We start from the raw sequence: 17,585 nt of genomic DNA, 5'->3' as shown, positions 1-17,585 counted from the left end.
TAATCAACTACCTACAATGTGATCAACTTCAAAATTGTTCCCTCGAGACTGCACACACTTATTCCAACGTTGCTGCCACTGCTGGTAGCAGCTGTGAAACTCATCTTTTGAGACACTGTTTAATGTCTGGGTTACAGTCTTTTGGATGTCTTCTGTTGTTTGAAAATGATGTCCTTTCACAACTGATTTCACTTTTGATAATAAGAAGTCATGGTCCGTAGTATAATCATATATGGAAGTGAAAATTGGACTTTCACAAAAAAATCACAGAATGCAGTTGACAACTTCGAAAGAAAGGTGTTAAAGGGAGAGGATGGTATTTTTTAAAACTTGTTTCCTATTTGGTGTAAAATATTAATATTTTGTATGTAGAGAGCTCATACCTGTAGCAACTCAACCAAATATAAATATTTGGAAAGAAAAAAAATTATTTGGGGGCCCAAATTTGAAAAAAAAAATGTACCCAATGCAGGATTGTACTAAAACTGATATATCTAAAGCGTTTTTAAAGATAGATTCAAACAGGTTTTTGCAATGTATTTGCAAAAGCATGTTTTACAAACTATCTGTAACAGAATTTTGATATTAGTCCCTATGTTTGTAAAATAAACAATTAAAATTTAATAACAATTTTCTGATTTCCTTTCTTGCAAACAAACGGACATATTTTTAAAATGAAATCAATTAACAAAATTCTGTTACAGAGAAAAGTTTCCTAATAGTCTAAAGAATGTGTGTTGTAAATTTCATCTATCTGTATCATGTATCTTTAATAGTTCAGAAATTATATCCATTCTTGTTTGGCAATGTAGCAAAAAAGTGAAGCTACTGGAAACCGATAAAAGGAGGCATGTGATTTAAAAATCCATAGCGCAGGAAGTTTAAAAATGACGTCTCAAAATTCGATAAGGGCACAAATACCCACCAAATGTTATGCAATGCATTCCACACATATCAAAGAGTATTTTAGAGAAAAAAATTTTTTTTTTGAAAATTTAATTTAATGGAAACAACAATAAGAGTGGGCGAGTGATTTAAAAATCCATAACGCAGGAAGTTTAAAAATGACAACTCAACATTCGATAAGGGCATAAATACCCACAAAATGTTATCCTATGCATTCCACACATATCACAGAGTATTTTAAAGATTTTTTTTTTTTTTAAATTAACTCATTTTTCACCAAAAAATACAATTCTCTTCTCTTAAGAATGATATCTGGACCAGTGGTAAGGGAAGGAAAATGGAGAATCTGATATAATCATGAATTATACACCTTATACAACGATATAGCTTTGTCAACTTTCATACGGTTCAGGAGACAGCAATGGGCAGGACATATAGTCAGGATGGAGAAGGGAAGGCTAACAAGGAGAACTTTAGAGGGGCAATATGGACGAAAAAGATCTGCTGGAAGACCACGGAATAAATGAGAGGATATGGTTCAAGAAGATACCACCAGATTGCTGCGATTGCGGAACTGGAAGTTGGCAGCAAGGGACAGAGAAAAATGGAGAGGAAGAATTGGGGAGGCCATGGCTCGAAGAGCCACAGATAGAATAAGAAATCGCATGGAGCAAAGCTGGGTGAAGATGGAGGCTGCGGCAGTGCTGAAACACATCAGTAGCCACATTTCTCCGTTCATCTCGCTGTTGCCCAGTGAGACTTTTTGGAACCATTTTTGCATAAATTTTTCTCATGTCCAGGTTTTCAGTTAGAATGTGGCAAACAGTTTCCTGATTCATGTTCAATTCTCGTCTTATCATTTTAGCGTTAATCACCTATCAGTTCATACAACTTCACGTACCCTGGCAATGTTGTCATCTGTCGATGCAGTTGTTGGTTGCCCACTCCAGTATTCATCTTCAACGTTGTTGTTGTTGTTTTCTAATGCCAGGCGTCTGTCAATAAAGTCATTTGACCTCTTGCACTCCAATATTTTTCAAAGATATTATCATGACCAGCCACTGAAGCACAGATTTTGAGGTGTTCTCAACAAACATTTTATGCCATTAGAAATCTTGTCTTCTTGACATCACTTCATTTCCAAAAGTCTGCTGAAGCTTTCCATACACTGTCATGGCATTTTCACAGAGTTTCACACAAAACAAAATGGCATACCGCTGCGTGATATTATGCAATTCCATTGCATTGACGAGGAGGAAACACACAACTCCACTAGTCAAGCATCTACTCCACACTTACAGCTTGGACGTTAGTGCCAGTTGGAGGATCAAGGTCAAACATATCTCTAGTAGGAGGCTGTAGGGTTGCTTCATCAGGTGGGAAAAAATCAGTCTCATTACTTTATTGTCCGACTTCGTATTGGACTGCTAGACAACAAATGGACTTACCCAAAGCTAATCATTACAAGAAGAGGATAATGACAAATTGCCTCCTCAAGTAGCTGCTACAAACAGCCTGTAATTAATAGTTCCTTCTATGTACAGATGAACCCAGACCTTTATTCATCTGAGATTCCAAATGTGATAATAAGTAGTCTATACAAGATTAGAACGTCTCCATTTCTCGACATCTAGTCACTAGATAAAAGTCAATTATTGTATGCTTTGTGGACAAAAACGTAGATGTAGTGATTTCGTAGCTGCAAAGAATAAGCATGATACTATGGTGACAAATCTATGAAGTGATGTCTCGTGGACAAACTGTCTTACCTAATATCTAACTCAACAAAAAACAAATATGTAAAAGCTGTGCAGGGAAGAAATTGCTTATGACAATCAACAATGGAAGAATGCAGAGAGAAAGAAGAAAACAAAAAATGTTACGTAGCAACGGAAGAATGCAGAGAGAAAGAAGAAAACAAAAAATGTTACATATCAGCAAGAGAAAGTGAAGAGGAAGAAATGATGAAGACGATGTTGACTATTTTGATTATAATATTAATGGTGATGATAATGTCGTGGTGGTGACAATGACAATGACAAAATATGGCAATAAAATAAATTTTATTATAATTTGCTGAGAAACTGCTGCAACTAGCAAATGGGTTAATTTTTTCTTTCAATACAAGCCATTCACATAAGCTTTATATATCCAAGGAGAGAATTCTGAAAAAAGTTTATAGTGTTTTCCTTTCGCTGATATAAAAATCTTTACTGCAGCAATGCTAAGTATCATCGGGATTTCCGAATTCAAACTATAAAGAATGTAAAATTCTTTTACAAATACATAATGTTTTTGTTAAAAATGAGAAAATGAAGAACTTGCATTGCAAACTTACATACAGTATACAACTTGCGGGAGCTACTTTAGAGATGTATTTAAGATCTAAAAATAAATGCAATACTCAAAATAAAAACGTTGTCATTATTTTATATGATTATGATTATTTTCATAATACACAAAATTAGTATAAGAAATAATTAGAAAACGAAATCCTCAAGCTTTTCACATAATCAATATAACAGAACAATTGGAGAAGAACTCTCTTCCTTTGTTTTTTTTAATTGTTTATTTTATGACGCTTCACCATTTGCTAAGGTTATATAGCATCTGAGTGAGATAAAGGTAAAAATGCCGGCGAGATGAATCCAGGGTCCAGCGCCAAAAGTTACCCAGCATTTACTCTTAATGGTTTGAGGGAAAACTCCAGAAAAAACCTCAACCTGGTAACTTGTCCCAACCAGGATTTGAACCCAGGCCTGCTCGTTTCACTGTCAGGCTTGCTAACTGTTACTCCACAGTGATGGACTCCTTCATGTTAAGGATAAATAAAGTTGAAAAAGTGTAAAACTGAAATGAGGGAACCAGAAGCAAAAGGGTACAAGTGACATTTCTAACAACATGAGTTGAGTGTATCCAGGGCAAGCTAAAACATTTAAAATTCTAGTGGCAAGGGGATACAACTTTTAACCACACCACACAGTAATTGAAATAAAAAATTCAGGGAATTTACGAAATCTTAAGTACTTCCAACCACATTTTCTCACAAATAACTTAAGTGCACTTATACCCCTTTGTTTCTGGCCCCCTCAAATGGTTCTTGGTAAATGAAAAATGAAACCTTGTTTTCCGAGGTTTTTGTAAGTATCAGTATTTCATGTTTCCTCCTCTTACTTCAATTACTACAGTACAGTGTCACTGCATACTTCTAATCATACTTCGAATAAAACTCTGATCAATTTGTTGCCACCCCTTTAGTAGGCTTCCTGTAACTACTATAGCATTTATGAATAGGGACCGGATTTTTATGTAATATCAAGGTGTGAAATATGTACATATTTATGTAAGAAAAATAAGCTGAATATGTACCAAAATATGTAAAATCATGAAAATATTTAATATCAATATCTGGCAGGTATTGGATAGGTAAGACTCTCCAGTTGTGATTTTATAGAGAACCCGACTTTTTTACCGCACACTTGACACATTACTATTTTTCCATCTGTAGTGAAAGCTTTGTCCATCGCAATCCATGATTTTATTTTTGTCATTACAGTTGAAGATACAGGGGCCATTTTAGTTAGTTAAAAGCAGTAGATAAACTCACTTGCACTTTATACTGTAAGTACTAAAACTAGAGAACTGAGTGAAATGAATGACATGACAACAGTACTGCAAGCACTGTTTTGCTTTACTGGATTAGGAGAAAATAAGAGAAGATGTGGGACACATGCATTTTAGCTGCTCCCTGTAAGAAACAAAGTACTCGTACCTACTAAAATCTCAAACTATAGGCATTTACAAACTGTTGTTTGAAAAGTGACATTTCTGTCTCATTCAGAAGAGTAGGATTATTCCAGCCGAGAACCATACTTTCTAATTGCTCAGAAAATCCCATTTTCGTATAGGTCTACTAAATTTAAAGTAAAGAGGTCCAGCACCAGTTTGTTCCTTTACTCCAGCTTCTTTTCAAAAGTCAGCTACTTTATTGCGGCACATGCCAGACTTGACACGAGTTTTCCCTGGAAGATTTAGGAAGAGGGTGGGTAAGGTTGCAAATTGCATGGGAACGACTTGTTAATATGTGTGCAGAACAATTCTAGTTCGAGACAAACCATGTTGTCCTCTTCCCATTCCACCGCATGAAGGCAACGCTACTTTCTGAGTGATTTTTACAATATAAGGTAGTTGTATGAGAAAGGTTGCCTTTTGTTCACTCATATTTAGTGGGCAGTATGGGGTGAGTGCCTCTATTACTTCCTGGAACTAAGGACGTTATGTTTCGTCCCGAAATATATCCTTTCTTGGGTAGGTAAAAAGGCTTTTTAAATTTGTGTATTTCAAATTGTAAACTTCCCCAGCAGAAGTTTTTTTTTTTTCCTTTTAGGGAAGTAGGAATGAATAAAACCCCTAAATATGTAGATTTATGTAATACCAAGCCATAATATGTAATGTGGGGTAAATACTGTATGTAAAAATATGCAGTATAAAATTTTAACATATTAATGGTAATTACAAATTCGCAAAGATTTGTTATTTATATACGGTAAGGTTGAAAGGAATATATGTAATTACATAAAAATCCAGTCCTTATTTATGAAGGATGCGGGTACCCCTGAACTTGCCTCTTAAAACGGATGATCGCATGTGTTCTACTGAAATGAGGTTGGGGCTAAGTGGTGGCCACTCCAGAGTATTAATGTGACATCACTCAAAAAAATTCCACATAATTGCAGCAACGTGGATATAAGCATTATTGTGAATAAGAATGAATTCTTTGAAATGATGAGATGGTGATGGTGATGGTGGTGGTGGTGGTGGTGGTGGTGGTAGTGTGGTAGTGGTGTTGGTGGTAGGGCATGGGCAGTTGCGGCAGAGGCAAGGACGGTGGTGGGGCGGGATGGGGCAGTGGTGGCGGTGGTGGTGGCAGTGGTGGTGACTATGACGACAAATAGTAAATGTAATGAAAAATATTTACAAAAATTTTTAAATTTCAGAAAGAAATAGCTAAAGAAAAAGAAGAGAGGAAGAGATACTAAATGTTTTAAGATACTGAAGCAGACAAAACTGTTGCAAGATAAATAAGTCACTGTATACAGAGGAATATGCAATTTAATAGAATCAAAGTGTGATAAATGCTATATTCAAACAAACAGATATGGTGTGTTCGACTGTTCCTTCTGCAATATACTGTCTGCTTGTAAGAGCAACACAACTTTGTCTTTCCTCCACCCTCACTTGATCCAGAGTGGACACGTGAAAATTAACCTTAAGAACTGAACCTGACCTGCAGAAGGATTAATTGAACACACCGTATATACACAACATATCCTATACGTTCATTATAATTGAAATTAATGAAAGAATGCAAGAAATTAAAATGTGAAGATATCTATCTACAGCATAAAGTGAGTGGGACAATTCAAGAGAACTATTTTTAAAATAAAATAAAACCTTATAAAGCGAATCAAACTTGTATTTAAACAGCTAAAGAGCTTATTTAAACTTTACGATTTATTTTATCAACACAACTGAAGATACTTTTTAAAAATCACATCCATCAGGTAAGTTCCCCCCGTTTCATTACACTGCTGTAGTTATTCACGGAAACTCACCACGACATGAACCTGTTAATTAGGGACCAATGTTGCCAACTTCACATCAAATTTTGTCTTTAAATCTCTTGGATATTATTCAGTCAAGAGAGTTGCAGTAGAGCACATTCCTTCTCTATCAGCATGACGACACACTCTAATGTTACAAAAATCTTAGAAGAGTTTTACATTGTCACTTGCAATTCCATCCCTATAAAATCCAGCTAGCCAAAGAGTTGAGCCAACATGACAAAGATATTCATTTAGTGTTGCTGTACTTTATTTTATATGACATAATATAATTCACACCTTATTAACAACTTTCTAGTAAGTGATGAAGCCACTGAATAATTTCAAGGAAAAATTTGTTCTGGGGCCAGGTATCGATCCCGGGACCTTTGCTTAGCGCGCGAACGCTCTACCGACTGAGCTACCCCAGGAACTATACACGACACCGTCACAATTTTTCCTTTGTATCCACACAACTCAAATGAGCTGACAAGATGCCAGAACTCAACTATGAGCGCACACAATACTGTGTGACTTAAATTGTGGCTTTCTGTTAATGTACCTCCAGTAACGAATGTATTATACAAATCTGGCTTTCAGGTCACACACAGTCACACAGTATTGTGTGCGCTCATAGTTGAATTCTGGCATCTTGTCAGCTCATTTGAGTTGTGTGGATACAAAGGAAAAATTGTGACGATGTCTTGTATAGTTCCTGGGGTACCTCAGTCAGTAGAGCGTTCGCGTGCTAAGCGAAGGGTCCCAGGATCGATACTCGGCCCTGCAACAATTTTTCCTTGAAATTATTCAAACCTGCTTTACAGGGAGCTACTACCTGAAAGCCAGATTTGCATGATGAAGCCATTGTTTTAATGTTACACTTTTCAAATTCCCAGGCATAGGTAGCAGTAACAGTTAGGGCCTAATCCAAAATGATATTCGCTAATGGTGAAGAACTTCTTCAGTGCCACATAAGAAGAGTTATTACAGCATCAGCTGGAAAACCTCTGGTTACAATATGATGGGGCAACTGCCCTACAACTTATCACAGATGCAGACTTTACATAGATTTTTCCAAGGGTGCATTCTCACCTGATTTGTTCTTGCCCACCACAGTGCCAGATTTTTTTTACAGAAGTACTCGTAAGAAAAGACAATTTCTCATAAAATAATTAATACTCGAGAGTTGAACAATAAGATTAGATATTTAGACAGTCCAGAATTAACAGGTTCAGGTCATAGCGAGTTTCTGTGAACAACTGTGAACAACTGAGGGAGCTCACCTGAGAGATATATTTTTTAAAAGTATTTTTTAATCTAATGGCAAGTATGGGTGACACACCAAAGCCGTGGTTCTTTTAGCTGCCCATAGGTGTTGTCCTCGGTACACCATGTGAGACGAACTACATTGCACCATATGATGATAATTATTAATTGAACAATAATGGAATACTGATAAAGGAAACGGGAATATTTCACGAAAACCTCCTACCAAGCACTGTTCTTTGTCCATTATAAATTCCAGTTGGACCCACCAGGACTCGAACACAGGTTACCAACATGGAAAGCCAATGATCTAATTGTTATGCTTACTGTGCGCCATTTAGAGTAATTTTAATCGTGTAAATAAAGTAAATCTTGAAGTTAAATAAGCTGCTAAGTCTGATTCACTGTGTTAGATTTTATTTCATTTTACAAATAATTCGCTTAAAATGCATCACCTTCTGGAAGGAGGAGGATACGTATTATTCTTTAGTATTGAAATTCTACATTCAAAGAGGAAAACGAATATTTTTATTCCGTGAAGGATTACTGCCAAAATTAAACAAATGCACAGGTATAAGCACACAGGGAGGATTACAAATTAGCAACTCACAAGAGGAAACTGAAGAGTGTAAGGGCTATTCCATATGAAATCGATCAGTAACAAACCTCGCATTTTTTTAATACTCTAATTTTTTCCCTATTTAAACAAGGTGCTGAGGAGAGTACATTTTCAAAAATATACTATCGAAAGTCAAAAGGGTTTCGTTACTATTGAGCGACAAATTTAGCGTATTTTATAAAAACAAACCTCTTTCAGCGATCAGAACTCTGGAGCCATTTATTGCAGAACATTGAACGGGAGCTCATTTTGAAGCTGATATTTGGTAGGTTATGTTAAGAAGTAATCCTTATTTTTATTGTATACAGAGAGACAGATAATCTGATTTTACTTACTTTTAGCCTTTTTGCCCATTTGTAAAAATGTAAAACATATTGAGAAAAACCTTGCATTATTAAGAGGGATTCGGCAATGTTTGTTTAGTGGTACGGCAATAAGTTTCGAGGGTATTAAATAAATTATTTTCACACGCCTAGACTTGAACGGTGCAGTACCGCACGAATTGGCCGAGAGATGAAGATAAGCGAGGGTTGGGCGTCATTTTACTCCTGTGTTTATGAAAACTTGTGATACAGCTACCCCAGCTATGCGCTACTAGACGAAACATCACGTGTTTATGTCTCCCAGCCTTGCTTCCCTCGGCTAGCTCCCGCCTCACAGTCAGCTGGTTAGTTCACGCGCGTACTATTTATTTTCTTTATTTGATATTTTCAATACTTTCTTATCAACGGTGTACCAGTAAAAAATATGTGTTTATTTGTACTTTCAATGTGGAATCTAACCATATATTTTTTTAATTTTTTTCATGGGCAAAGACGTCTTAATGAAGAAAAATCTAAATTTCTCCATTTCCATAAAAAGTAAAATAAACTTTAATTTCTCAGCATCAAAATAAACCATGATTTTGATCATTGGGTGAAAGGGTTTCGGAGGCACAACAGTTTAAAGTTGCTAATTTTATGAAAATACGATAAATTTAAATATTTTTAATTTAAACACTATGAAGCTCTGATGCCTCAAACTTTGCACAAAGCATTGTATCACAGTTGACAGCGGACAGAAAAAGTTTAATTGTATTTAAAAATTGCAAGGTCAATTTTCTCTACATTTTGGTCGATTTGAGATGGAATAGCCCGTAAGCATTTTTCTATACAGTGTTTCAGATTTATTTCTATAAAATCAGTAGTGATAAGACCAAACATTAGCGTTATCATTAATTACATTGGCTTATTACGGGCAAATATGGTGAAAAGTTGTAAGATTGTTCAAACTTACTGATAAGAGCTACTTTCAAAGGAACTGGAAAACTTTATGGCCCAAGATTAATTTATTAGAAAGCTCAAAATCAATGTATTTATAATCACTTACATTAATCAAAATATTGACAAATTATTTATACAATAGCTAAGTATTCTCAAACATTGGAATGTGAATTTTCAATGTGATGTTTGGAGAGACAATACAGAAATACACTTCTAAACAAAGGATTCTTGATGACATACATTTCTAAGTATGACTGAATAAAGTGCAATATTATTTATAGCCTAGGACAACCTTTAACAATTCTTTTCTTGCAACCTACTTCTCCAGAAACTGTCAAAGTATTCATAAAGAGATAAAACTGTCAAGTATTGCAGGAGATTATTAAGGTCACTCACATTTCTATTTTCTCAGAAGATAAATACTATTCCTCCCTCGTAAGATTCCCACAAAAAAAAAAAAAAAAAAAAAAAAAAAGACAAAATTCTGTCATTTGAAGGTAAGAAAGCTTACCTCAAAATCTTAAAATAGTTGTTACTGAAAAAAAAATTCACAAATGAGCTGGAGCAGAAAAGTTAAAGTTTGTCCCAGACTTATAGTATAAACTTCCAATAAATTTGTGTAAAAAATTATTTATATATAACATTTTAGATTACAATGTAATACAAAAATATTATTTATATATTTTGTATTAAAGTATAATATAAACAAAATATTTATAAACAATTTTTTACACGAATAAAAAAAACTATAATACATAACTAACACAACTACAATGCCTTTTATATAAAATATAAAGTAAATGGTAGCGAGAAAGGAAAGTTCTGCATTACAGACCTACATAATTTTACATTAGTCAGACTTACAAATAATTTGTACATTTTATTTTTCTTACTGTACCTATTTTCGACTTTTCAAAATGTATTTTATAATGAAATGTGAACTTCGCCTATAATTGAAAAAAAAAAAAAAAAAGAACATAACGAATGGCAGGAAAGTGGAATAAAACAAGACGAAGGAAGGACACAATAAAGCTGAAGAGCACCAATCACCAAAATGCATCATTTAAATCCTGTACATCTAACTGTTATTCATATGTATTGCATAATTATGTCCTCAAACAACAATAAATTTATGACAAACACAATTTTTACAGTCTTTTCTCTTATTTACCTCTGTTTTCAAATCATACTGTTAACATTTATTGCAATTAAAACACATTATTGGAAAGTTTGGTATCAATATAAGGGGTAATATGTCTGATTTTTTCTATCAAAAGACTGAAGAGAAAACATTAAACAAGCTATGAAAATACGTGAAAAATCGAAATACATTATTCTGATATCAACATCGAAGAGTTATTTTGCAATTTCATACGTTTCGTAATACTTAATCATTGCATTACCAATTATCTGTTAAAGAAAAAAATTTAATTCAGAAATCTCGAATATGTTTTCCAAAATTCCTATGGGTGGAAATGCAGAACCTAAGGAAACATACAAGTCAAAATTCCTTTATCTTTTCATATACTGGCTGAAACTGTCCAAAATAATTTACAAATGAAACTTTGGTGGAAACAGATGCATAATGCAAATTCCAATGAATGTGTTAATATATGTGCGTGTACGAGAAACAGAGGGGGAGAGGAAGGAAAAGATGGAAGGGAACAAGTGGTAGAAGAATGAAGGGAAAAGAGAGAGGGAGAGAAACCATGTATATGCGGGCATGAGCATGAGTGAGAGAGATCACTATTATTATTTTTATTCTTGTTTAACCTCCCCTTTCTGGCTCTTACAAGCCAGTGCCCCTAAGGGAGAGACAATTCTTTTGGATCACAGACGAGACATGGACACTGGAGGGACACTTTCCTGGTGAGGAATAAGCTTGAGGCAGGGTCCACCTCCTAAAGACAACATGGACACATATACACACAACAGAGAGAATGTTTAGGATAAATGGAAAGTGAATTCCAACAGTCACCTTTGAAAACCCTGACAAAACCTACTCTCAGATTGGCTGGTCTTTGGGTTTGAGCCCAGACCTTCCAAATGAGACTCTATGATGATGATGATGATGATGATGATGATGATCAAGCTGCGGATTTTTAGGCACTAAAAACAGTTGAAATAGGCAGGCAAAATAGGCATTCAAAATTCTAAAAGCATTTAAAAAGGCACTAACAAATTTCTAATTCTCAATGGCTAACACGACCATAGCGTAGCATTATACACTACTTTCTATAGTAATGTCATTATGGCAGTGAATAATTAAATATTCGTCCAAATGTTGTAATGAGAACTGATGTCTATTGTCTGTAAGAATGTTCTTAAGGTGGAAGAAACTCTCTTTCACTTCACATGAAGTGATGGGGCAATACTTCAGGGATCCAATCTCAGGTAGGACCAAACCAGTGGGAATGCAGTAATGTCAATGTATTTTCCAATCACTGCTTCTGATGACTTTTGCTTTGGCATATCTCCACGGTATACTTCACGCATTACAGCAGAAAACTCAACTCCATACTCAATTCACAAACTCAAAACAGATACACAGTTTAAAACAACTACCTTAGTCAACTACCACAATGATTCATGCGGTTTTCGAAATACATTTTTTCTTATTGGTTGATTTTAAATTATTCGATCTCTCCGCATTCTGGTGGCAGTAAAATGTAACACACAGAATTATTGATAGTTCTATATCACTTCCCTCTGCTGGATAAAAAAGAAACAAATTACAGATTCAAAAAATGTCGATAGAATGGTTAGTAAATTCAAGTACAATATATAATACGGATATTTAGGCAACTTTTAGGCATTTACTAGTGAAATAGGCAATTATAGGCACTATAAAATTCGTATATAATACTCACAATGTCTTAAAATGGATATGTAACCTAAAATCTTTCGCTTTCAGGTTAAGGATTAAAATAGGCATATAGGCATAAATCCGCAGCTTAATCATGATACTACCTCAACCACCCCGCTCAGTGATTGCTATTAAAACTAATACAAATCTCAATGAATTTTAGTCCATTATCTAAATTTTCAAAAATACTGTTTCCAAAAACATGAAATTAGGAATCAGCCTTACATATCTGTTTCCACTCATCCTAGAATTAATATTAAAAAAATTTTAAATACAATATCATGTGAGATCTGAAATAAATACAGTACATACAAGACAATGTAAACAAAAAAGGATACAGCCAAGCACAATACTTACTTCGAAGTCCACGCCATTAAATATGCCACTCCTACATGAATTACGTTTCCTTATTGTGACTACAGTGCGTTGGTCATCATCTTCTTTTAGATGAATCATTCCCAAAACACCCCAATGAATACGTAAAGCTCCTTCCAAAACTAAACGACCATTGACCTGTATTAACAAACAAAATAGCATGCTAAAAACTGAAAGTAACAAATCTATTTTAACTGACCATTTAAATTTCTTTTCTATGCTGTACATTCATTTCATTTACAAAATATAAATCAATGTTAGCTCACACATTTTTAAATTTGGAAACAAATTTAGCAGCACTATTATATTTTTATGTCTTATTCCTGGTAGTAAGGTACTAGAAATGTGTCACGTAAGCCACTGCCATGTGTAGCAGAGATAGCAAGTTGGATTTGTGTTTTAAGGCTGTACCAGGACATAGATTCGAATACCACTTAGGATGATTTTCTAGTTCGAATATTTCCAAGAAAAATCCTCCAACTCATTTCACTGAAATACAATCTACCACAGTTTTTACTACTGTACAGTTGGTACAGCATTGACAAATAATTGACTGACAAGGCACATAGCCATTAAAGATCTATTGTTATATTTCTGCCAGATACCACAAGGCAATTCTAAATAATTGGTACAAAACGAAATCATTCCTGTGAGAGCTGTAATGCCATTAGGAAAGTTCAGGATAACAGAGAGGGCTTGGAATTGAACGGGTTACATCAGCTGCTTGTCTATGCGGATGACGTGAATATGTTAGGAGAAAATCCACAAACGATTAGGGAAAACACGGGAATTTTACTTGAAGCAAGTAAAGATATAGGTTTGGAAGTAAATCCCGAAAAGACAAAGTATATGATTATGTCTCGTGACGAGAATATTGTACGAAATGGAAATATAAAAATTGGAAATTTATCCTTTGAGGAGGTGGAATGGTTCAAATATCTGGGAGCAACAGTAACAAATATAAATGATACTCAGGAGGAAATTAAACACAGAGTAAATATGGGAAATGCGTGTTATTATTCGGTTGAGAAGCTTTTATCATCCAGTCTGCTGTCAAAAAATCTGAAAGTTAGAATTTATAAAACAGTTATATTACCAGTTGTTCTTTATGGTTGTGAAACTTGGACTCTCACTTTGAGAGAGGAGCATAGGTTAAGGGTGTTTGAAAATAAGGTGCTTAGGACAATATTTGGGGCTAAGAGGGATGAAGTTACAGGAGAATGGAGAAAGTTACACAACGCAGAACTGCACGCATTGTATTCTTCACCTGACATAATTAGGAACATTAAATCCAGACGTTTGAGATAGGCAGGGCATGTAGCACGTATGGGCGAATCCAGAAATGCATATAGTGTGTTAGTTGGGAGGCCGGAGGGAAAAAGACTTTTAGGGAGGCCGAGACGTAGATGGGAAGATAATATTAAAATGGATTTGAGGGAGGTGGGATATGATGATAGAGAATGGATTAATCTTGCTCAGGATAGGGACCAATGGCAGGCTTATGTGAGGGCAGCAATGAACCTCCGGGTTCCTTCAAAGCCAGTAAGCAAGTAAGTGAGAGATGTAATGAATTTATTTTACGAATACAAAAAAATATAACATGAAAGGTTACATCTCCAAGTTTCCATGGACAGTCACAGATGTTCATGTGAGCGCCATTTGTAACATGGCAGGTGACTCTACTATACTCCATTACTTGCCACACCCGTGACAGCATAGCCTGATCAATTGAGACAATTGTGTTGCCTTAACTGCTGTAAGCCTTAAGTCTTGTGGATATGAGTGGTATGAACACCTTGTCCTTCACATACCCCAAAATAAAAAATCATAAGGTGTTAGGTCGGGTGACCTATGGAACCACAGAAGGTACCCAACTTCATTTTGCACCAAGACGGTGCAATTACCTCAACCAACATTTTCCAGAATGACGGATTGGCCATGCTGGGTTGGATGATATGCCAATGATATTGTGGCCCCTCAGATCACCCAACCTAATAACTTGTGATTTTTGGGAGGAGGAGATGATGAAGATAAAGGTGTTTGTACCCCCATTTCCACAGGACTTACAGTAGTTAAGGGGACACGCTACTGAGATTTCTAATCTCCACAATTTTGATTGTAAGTTTTTGAAATTTTAAAATCGAATAGATGTTGATGAGTTACATGTGCACAATTATTTTCAAAATTTTATGTTGAAAAATGTACTCGGAAAAAAATGAAATATAAAAAAGTGTTTATAATTTTAGTAAACAAATATCTGGGTCTAATATAAAGATAATTTGTTTCTTAAACTTTTAAAATGATGCCAAGACTACCTACAATGGAATGGTGCATGGGTTTGTTCCTAGTCAATACAGTTCATCAGTAAAAAAAAATTAACTTTTAACATTGACCAAAATTGACGAAAACTCAGTAGCGTGTCCCCTTAAGGAAAAGGATAGGCAACCAGATTAATTCAATTGATCAGGTTATGCTTACACAGGTGTGGAAAGAAATGAAATATTGTGTAGACATTTTCTGTGTCACAAATGGCTCCCACATCTAACATCTATTAATGTCCATAGCAATTTGAACAGAAAATCTTTCATGTTACATTTGCAATTGTGAAATAAATTCATTACATCAGTCACAGAAATGATTTAGTTTTGTACCAATCATTTAGAATTGTCATGTATTCTAGTAAAATCCTTGTATGTTGTTATTAATTGTGTGTCTAACAATTGGTCTGATAATGTTCAACAGGCCACAGATGTTTTATTCACACTGAGGCTCTGTTTGTCTGATGTGGCACTGATTCCCCCTCCTTTTTTTTCTCTTTTGAGGAGAGCCCAAAGACTTGCACAGCAACCTGAGGCTTATTGTGCTTACCTGCTTAGTAAAGTGGCCAACTTCTGATCACAAAAGTATGGGAGATTTGGTCACGACTAATTATAACGTAATTGTTTGAGGTGTAAAGCCAGGATTCATTGATGGAATGATTTATATTAAACAATATAAAATGATCTATTTAATTTTATTATAATACAAGTATGAGTTAGATCACAATATTGAGTAAAATAATGTTTAAAAATATGCATGTTTCTTAGTTTTAATTTATTTGTACCTGTCAACAGATACAGCAGAACATTTAACTTATTATCTTGCTATGCCAGCTGCAAAAAAAAAAAAAAAAAAAAAAAGAGGAATTCTTTACAATTATACGTGCTTACAGTTACACCAAAGATCACAGGATCACCAGAACAGAATTATTGTACTGATTGGTACCTACCTACTAAACTATCAATATTAACGTCAGTTTATATCTAAATATATTTAGAGGTTGTTATTATTTCCCTGCTTTGCAGACATGACTCATTAGGGAACAGATTTCTAGGTGATAAAAAAAAAAAAGAGAGATTTAGGACTTAATAAAATCCATTTAGGACTTTTAGGAGTTTATATAAAATTAACAAATATTACCAGTAATTTTAATTTTAGTAAATTATTCCATCTTAGATGGAATTTATGTACAAAGAACTGATGCTGACAATGAGTGCTACTGAACTAAGACTCAAATTCTATCAGTGAAAGAGACTGATTATTGATTGATCAGTTTCATGTCACATAACATGGGTGCACTGATGCAAAAACTAATTTGTATGTTCTCGCATACCACCCCTTTTATGCTAGGATGGACTTTTCCAAACAAACTTCGGTTTCAGGAAAATTTTCTTCCCTTCTCTTCTAAGACCAATATGGAACGAACTTGCCAAAGCAGTGATTATCTGTAAGAGATCTTTTTTATACATTTTAAATAGCATTTTTATAGTTTTTGTGCATTTTTCCATTTTTATTTTAAATATACACAAAATACCAAAAAGGTGTTTTTAGACATTTATAGGACTTGGTGGTTCATTTAGGCATTTTACGTACTACAGGATTTTAATAGGGGGATCCTGTGTACATGAAATGTAGAGATATCTTAATAACATATGTAACAATGCCTCACTACACCAGTATTTAAGTCAGAAACTTAGGAAAAAAAAACTAGAATGAATTCAGAAAAGGAAAAATATTCCAAAAATTACAATACTTCCCTTTATTATAATTATCTCTTTAAAAAATTAGCAGGAAACCTTCAACACTCAATAACAAGAATATGCTCTTTAATCATGATCACTCTCTTAAAAAGGAATTAACAAGAAACTTCCAAGAATAAGTCACAAGAACATCTCCCTACACTATAATCTCTCTTAACATAGAATAACAGCAAACCTTCAGAAAAAAAAAAAACAAGCAACTGACCAAAGCCTTTCATTCAACAGCAATTTCCTTTTTACGTATCTTTAAAAGAATCTACTGACCCTCTCATATCCCATCTCACAACCATAATCTCAAGTTCCCGGTGTATACTTATCACATCCCAATGCCAAAATTTAGGTTGGTTGATCCCTCCAACTGAGCTGATTCTGGTTTCTTAATCATCCATCTCACGGCCAATCCCCAACTGACTTTCTCCTTCCAACCGCGATCACTACGCCGATCCCCCTCCCCTCGAACATTCAAGTAGGAGGTGGAAATGATCGACACATGAGCACCAAAATAGCTACAGTTAGATACACTGGAAACGATCTTACCAAATACATATAGAGGAAGGATAGCTAAGTTTTCATTTTGTCGGATAACAATATTAAAAAGGTAAGCATACC

At 34.8% G+C, this 17,585-nt stretch overlaps 1 protein-coding gene across 2 annotated transcripts in view; it reads right to left on the bottom strand.

Annotated features, from left to right (window-relative positions):
* Positions 1-17,585, bottom strand: part of Rassf (Ras association family member) — a 46,482-nt gene that overhangs the window by 15,199 nt on the left and 13,698 nt on the right. For both annotated transcript variants that reach the window (XM_069842130.1, XM_069842131.1), the window contains exon 5: positions 12,880-13,035. In XM_069842130.1, coding sequence (XP_069698231.1) covers positions 12,880-13,035 — 156 coding nt within the window. The remainder of the gene's footprint in view (positions 1-12,879; positions 13,036-17,585) is intronic.

This window comes from Periplaneta americana, chromosome 12 (assembly GCF_040183065.1).
Source record: "Periplaneta americana isolate PAMFEO1 chromosome 12, P.americana_PAMFEO1_priV1, whole genome shotgun sequence".
In the NCBI taxonomy this organism is placed as follows: domain Eukaryota; kingdom Metazoa; phylum Arthropoda; class Insecta; order Blattodea; family Blattidae; genus Periplaneta; species Periplaneta americana.
The sequence above is the reverse complement of the archived record's forward strand: the minus strand, read 5'-3'. Positions and strand labels throughout refer to the sequence as shown.